Source organism: Xenopus laevis, chromosome 2S, assembly GCF_017654675.1.
Source record: "Xenopus laevis strain J_2021 chromosome 2S, Xenopus_laevis_v10.1, whole genome shotgun sequence".
NCBI classification, from domain to species: domain Eukaryota; kingdom Metazoa; phylum Chordata; class Amphibia; order Anura; family Pipidae; genus Xenopus; species Xenopus laevis.
The window spans coordinates 128156525-128163299 of record NC_054374.1 but is presented as its reverse complement, the minus strand read 5'-3'; the positions used below and the strand labels follow the sequence as shown (position 1 = coordinate 128163299).

At 41.8% G+C, this 6775-nt stretch overlaps 1 protein-coding gene across 1 annotated transcript; it reads left to right on the top strand.

Moving 5' to 3' along the window:
* The first annotated feature begins 455 nt into the window (after positions 1–455).
* Positions 456–5944, top strand: tuba1a.S (tubulin alpha 1a S homeolog). The gene is made up of 4 exons (XM_018250002.2): positions 456–1302; positions 3368–3590; positions 4338–4486; positions 4751–5944. Exons 1-4 carry the CDS (start codon positions 1300–1302, stop codon positions 5729–5731), a joined length of 1356 nt encoding a protein of 451 aa, XP_018105491.1. The 5' UTR covers positions 456–1299; the 3' UTR covers positions 5732–5944.
* The last annotated feature ends 831 nt before the right edge of the window (positions 5945–6775 follow it).

Here is a 6775-nt window from a genome sequence, read left to right as displayed (position 1 = left end):
GGAACTCCGAGGTAACTTGGAATATCCTCATATTTTACAAATGGGGGTATTTATGTATTATAATACACAAATTTCAGTGAGTCATGTGACAGAAATGACATCAGAACTCACCGTTTATAACTGATGACATCAGAACTCACCGTTTATAAGGATATAATTTACGAGATATTCATAGCTTTTGTGTATTATATGTATAGAAAGGTCCTTGTGTGGGACTGAAATGTTGGATTAATAAACTTTTATTATTTGTATCTCCAAGTTGTTTTTCTATGCAAATCCTGTGAGTGCCATCACCTCTTATCTTATATATATATATATATATATAAATAGCAGCGGTTGGTGGAACGCACAACCATAAGTCCAGAAAGATACCTGGGTGCCAGTCCTCAGTACACAACAAACATATCCCGGAATATTACAGCCAAATCAAAATAGTAATGCAAGAAGTAAGGTTTATTTTAATCCAATTATTATTTACATTACTATTTTATATACATATATTGAGTCGTAGCAGGTCCATGGCCCAAGGGTTCCCAGTGTGGGTACAAGTTTCAGTGGGTGCCAGCAGCTTCTCTACCCAAGCCTAAATGCATAATGGTGGGTAAATAAACTTCAATGGGTGCTGAGCGCAGAGTGGGTGATACATTAGAGTGTAAGCTCAGCTGCGGCAGAGAGGGGTGTGGCTGAACATTGTCAGCAATGTGATGTACAATTGGGTTCAATATAAGTGAAGGGCGGATAATTATTAGGTGTCCCACAAACACAATGATGCCCGGACACTGCCATTGAGTGCACACATGAGATCATGCCAACAGCACCAATTATGGACACCTTTCATCCTTGCTGTTCCCTACCCGGAACTATTTCCACTACGGCGCCCAACTGGATCATTATTCCTTCCTGATATATTTCTTATATAAAGCGGGGAGCCAGGGGGTTACCCAGCAGCGCCTGCAGACCGGTCTATTCCAGGATGACTTGATGGATTTCTCAGAGATCCCTTTGTCTTGCAGATTCCGTGCAGCCTCTTGACGGCTGGGTAGGACTGATGACCTCATCCCATGCAGCGGCAGCCAATCGCATTCCTCCGCTCCCGGAGCCAGAAGGGAGTTTAAAGCGTTGGGTCCAATAAGGAAATGTCTGTCTGCGTTGCCATGACAACGGGGATGTATATAAGAGTCTGTGTTGGACCATGTGTTGCAGGTTCTCTTACATCGACCCCCTTAGAGTCGCACTGTAAGAACGCACCCATCTTCTCCTTCCTCTTTCTCTCCTCTCTGCAGTCCCAAACCAACAAACATGGTAAGAGCTGGGGGCAGGCACTTGCTATGGGTTGGGGGGGGGGGAGGCACAGGGGTGCTTGGGTAATGCTGTATGATTAGATGATCAGATACCCCTGTTGCAATAGATCTATTGTTCTATACAGAATAAACCCAATGGAAATCTATATATTCTATTGTGTGTATTTGATATAGACATGTGATTGTGTTTGCTCCACATATAGACAGTGTGTATGTACATTTACAGTAATGACCCATAGCTTGCTCTAAACTACTACTCCCAGCATCCCTACATAGCTTTTGGGATTGGTAGTTTAAACCTAGCCTGGAAGATCCCGGTTTTGGATCCCTGATTTCATCTCTTTGTGTTTCAGCAGCAATGTCAGGTCAGTAAGGAAGGGGTTAATAGGGTGATGGCCAATGGGAGTCAGGCTGGAAGCAGATGCCTAACAATGGGCTTTGTTCTCTTGTGACACAGGACACACCGGCACAACATGGGTTTATTCCGCAATAAACGAGCAAGGTTAATCCTGCTAGACTTACCCATGTTGTGCCGGTGTGTCCTGTGTCTACGCTGTTTTTGAGGTTGTCCAATTCCTCTAACATCGAGCACCTGGGATTCGTTTGCCTTTGGACGGCCAGGGTGTGCGAGTGTAAGTTTTTCTGTTTTGTTCTCTTGTGAGACAGAGGCTTGCTTTCCTATGCACGCTTATTCTTTGGAGATTGCTTTAATCGGGAAGTAATTGCCACGGATATAGGAACTTGTGATGGGGAAGAAATGATTTAAGTGATTGCCACAGCAAGAGATGTTCTCTGAATCAACAATAAGTAACATAGACTGATTAACCCAGGGAGAAGCTTTGTTTATCCTCAATAACCCCCCCCCCCTAAAAAAAAACATTATCATTCCCTTTTGTACAGTAAAAGGGGTTAAATTCCTGGTGAGATTGTTGGGCTGTGTCAGTGCCTATTGGAAGGGTCGCAATACTACCAAGCCCTGTGCATGCGACTGCAAGTATGTCTCTGCTCATGTAACAGCACGGAGACACATTCATTCCAGCATTGTTGCACTCACATTTTCCTGGCAAAAGCAAATCATAATACTAGAGACACTCAGCAGTGAGGCGTTGGTTCACAGTCTCACGCAGACATGCCCATGCCCTTGTTTAAAGTAATAGCATATCTTATCAGTCGCTGGCATTCTATAGTAAAAAATATTTTAACATTTCATGTTCCTAAATTCTTCACTGCACAGTTTTAATGTATGCGTGTATCAATATCAGCATCAGCTTAGTATTTCTAAAATGATGCTACTGAAAGCAGCGTCTGCCTGTCCCTTTCTGCACTGCTGGTTCTGTTGGTTGAAGCAATGTAGCAGAAGTCATCCTTGCCTGGTCTGTTAATTCTGCTGCTTCTGTTACGTCATATCAAACCATTGTTTGAAACCAGTTCAGAGACTAGAACAGACAGACACTGACTTTAATAGCAATATGTTTACAAATAACACGGAAACCTTTGGAAATGTATAATTAAGGTGTACTGGAAAGTTGCAATAACATTTAATTAGACAAAATGTTATTTTGTGGTATACGCCTCCCAACTCCCTGTGATAGATGAGGGCAGGGGAAGCTGCCAATGAAATTATATGATTAGATTACCTTATATAAGAAGAAAAGGAAGGGGAGAGAAATGTCTAAATAATTTAGATGGGTGGCAACACCCACAGTGACTCCTGCTGACCTTGCTGCAATATGACAGAATGATACTGAATTATTTATCTGCTTTTAGGCTAGTCTGAATGCCAAGAGCTTAGTTAGATGGATGAAAAAAAAGCTGCAGAAAGGTTTAAAGGTTAATTCCTTTATTTCAAGGCGTACATCACTGCCTTGTCATTCCCAAGTTGCAGTCGGATTCTTTGTTCTGCAGTGAGTGGTGGGTGCGGCACTGCTAGGAGATCTAATGTGCCTTGTTTTATAAGCAATTATTATTAGGGTAAAGCAATGATTTGTGCTTTTGTAATTGAAGTTAGCTATGCATTTGAGGTTTAGTCTCTTTCATACTAAAAATAAAATTGTCTGTTCTTGCAGCGTGAGTGCATCTCTATCCACGTTGGTCAGGCTGGTGTGCAGATCGGCAATGCCTGCTGGGAACTCTATTGTCTGGAACATGGCATCCAACCTGATGGGCAGATGCCCAGTGATAAGACCATTGGAGGAGGGGACGACTCCTTCAACACCTTTTTCAGTGAAACTGGAGCAGGAAAGCATGTCCCCAGGGCTGTCTTTGTAGACTTGGAACCCACTGTCATTGGTGAGAAAACAATACAGTACTATGGGTCTTTGTTTTGATCACTGAATGGATGAAACATAGGAGTCTCATTTAATCCTATCATACCACCAATTACAGTATCACCACTGTTCATAGCATACAAACTGAGTGTATAATACAGAAGATAGCAAACATGTCTTTCTAAAATGTGGTTTATATTAATATAAGTCAAATTATATTCCTTTCCCACCATTTTGGATTTGATTTGCTTACCTATTCAGAATATGCTCTATCAAGAAGTGTTATTTGTAACCCTAAAGAAGTTTATTTACTAACTCTAGGAAAATTTGCACCTGGGTAGTAACCCACAGGAACCAATCAGTGATTAGCATTGTTCAACCAGTTGCAGGTAGAAACATCAAACATCTGATGAGTTGCCATGCGATACTACCAAGGAGCAAATCTGTGTTGATAAATGAGCCCTGTTTTATGCAAAGTCATGCAATAGTTTTTGACCTGTGGACTGTTACACAAAATCGGGCCCTTTGCTGTTGAGGGTAGATGGCAAAGATTTTTTTTTTTTAAATAGAAATAAATAAGAATTCCAATTTTAAGGCTATAATTGATTTTGACTAGCTAGCGTTAATCTGTGTTCTTTGCACAAAAAGACTTAATAATACTTGAATTAATTTTCTTTTACCCACAAGAAAGTGGTTTCATGATCAAAATGGTTGATTTTCTTAGATTTCTTGCTTGCAAGCTACTTAGCAATACACTCTGTTTTTCTAGATGAGGTGCGCTCTGGCACATACCGCCAACTGTTCCACCCAGAGCAGCTCATCACTGGAAAGGAAGATGCTGCCAATAATTATGCCCGTGGCCACTACACAATTGGCAAGGAGATCATTGACCTGGTGCTGGACAGGATCCGCAAACTGGTATGATTATTGTGACATTTCTTGGATAATGTTCTTAAACAAGTCATTTTAAAGTAGTTTACAACATCCTATATTAGCATGATGTTAACTTTTATTTTACAAGCGCAGATAGATTCTAGTTGATTGTTATATGCAGTTTTATTCAGCGAGGCCATGCAATGATTCCTGCTCAGTTCCAAAAGCTTGGGGAGTGCTCTTTGTATTGTCTGTCAAATGCAGGTCCTTCATTGATCATGATTCTGTACTACTTTGCTTTATTCGCAGGCTGACCAGTGCACAGGTCTACAGGGTTTCCTGGTGTTCCACAGCTTTGGTGGTGGCACTGGTTCTGGATTCACCTCCCTGCTGATGGAGCGTCTTTCTGTTGATTATGGAAAGAAGTCCAAGCTTGAGTTTTCTATCTATCCAGCTCCTCAAGTTTCCACAGCTGTTGTTGAGCCCTACAACTCTATCCTCACCACCCATACCACCCTGGAACACTCTGACTGTGCTTTCATGGTAGACAATGAGGCCATTTATGATATCTGCCGCAGAAACCTAGATATTGAACGCCCAACCTACACCAACCTAAACAGGCTTATAGGTCAGATTGTGTCTTCTATCACAGCCTCTTTAAGGTTTGATGGAGCCCTGAATGTAGATCTCACAGAGTTCCAGACCAACTTGGTGCCCTATCCCCGTATTCACTTCCCTCTTGCCACTTATGCCCCTGTCATCTCTGCAGAGAAAGCTTATCATGAGCAGCTTTCTGTTTCTGAGATTACAAATGCCTGCTTTGAGCCAGCTAACCAGATGGTGAAATGTGACCCTCGTCATGGTAAATATATGGCTTGTTGCCTGTTGTACCGTGGTGATGTGGTACCTAAAGATGTAAATGCAGCTATTGCCACCATCAAGACAAAACGTACCATCCAGTTTGTGGACTGGTGCCCAACTGGTTTCAAAGTTGGTATCAATTATCAGCCCCCAACTGTGGTTCCAGGAGGAGACCTGGCCAAGGTGCAGCGTGCTGTGTGTATGCTGAGCAATACCACTGCAATTGCTGAGGCCTGGGCTCGTCTGGACCACAAGTTTGATCTCATGTATGCCAAGCGTGCCTTTGTGCACTGGTATGTGGGTGAGGGTATGGAAGAGGGTGAGTTCTCTGAGGCCCGTGAAGACATGGCTGCCCTGGAGAAGGATTATGAGGAGGTTGGTGTAGACTCTGTGGAAGGAGAGGGTGAAGAGGAAGGAGAAGAATATTAAATGTCAAAACGGTGCTGTTTTTTACAGGGAACTTAAAACCATCCAAAAGAATACAAAATGTTTGGTCAATTTGTTTTTATGTAGCTAGTTTCTATGATATGTGTTTGCTACATTAAACTGATTTGGTCCAAAACACTTGAAACTCTTGAGACAGATCCAGTCAGTTATTTCTGCTGTGGGTTTGTTAATAAACACATTCCCTGTCATACAGAATTTACATCTTCGGTTTTCCATTGTGTTGGGGTTTTTTCTCTTTCATAGTGAGGTCTATTCAAAAGTCCTGTACCAAAGCATCTGATAAATAATCTCACTTCTACCGGCAACATAGCTCTGGTATTAAAGGACAAGGAAAGTTAAACTAAAGAAGTAGCTAGAAATGTTGTACAGGATGTTTTGTGCCTCTGTATCAGCCCAAGGCAACCACAGCCCTTTAGCAGTAAATATCTGTGTCTCCAAATATGCCTCAGTACTAGCTCCCCATCTTCTTTTCTGCTGATTCACTGCACATGCTCTGTGCTGCTGTCACTTACTGAGCTTAGGGACCCATTCACAATATACAGTACACATAGAATAGAAATGTCACAATATAAGGCTGATTAGTAATTAATAAAGATAATTACTACATGGCAGCACAGAAACCAGTGCAACTAGCATCAGAATTTAATAATCAGCCCTGTAGCATCAGTTTATATTACAGACAAACCTCATTTTCTGCTTCATAATTAGTGAAGACCCCTTAGCTTAGCTTCTCAACAGCTGCTCAGAGCCCACTGAGCATGTAAGTGTCGCAGACATTTTCCAAGATGGTGACCCCCTGTGACAAGTTTGAAGTCCTGGATCATTGCTGCTATTGACAAGCTGAAACTTTAGGCTGTTGCAATAAGTTCAGTATATAAAACATGGCATTTTAAGCCCTATTCGTTTTTAGGGTTTAGTTCTCCTTTAAATATACAGCTGTAGTTAATGGTCAATTTAGCATGGAGTGACTTTTGCTGCAATTTTTGGTAGCTCAGGGGGCGGTATTAAGAAGCCCAAAATATAGCA

Excerpts from the sequence above, each read along its gene's own strand:
- tuba1a.S (XM_018250002.2), top strand. Across the intron at positions 3,591-4,337 it reads CTTGGAACCCACTGTCATTG|ATGAGGTGCGCTCTGGCACA; the intron begins GTGAGAAAACAA and ends CTGTTTTTCTAG. Across the intron at positions 4,487-4,750 it reads TGGACAGGATCCGCAAACTG|GCTGACCAGTGCACAGGTCT; the intron begins GTATGATTATTG and ends CTTTATTCGCAG.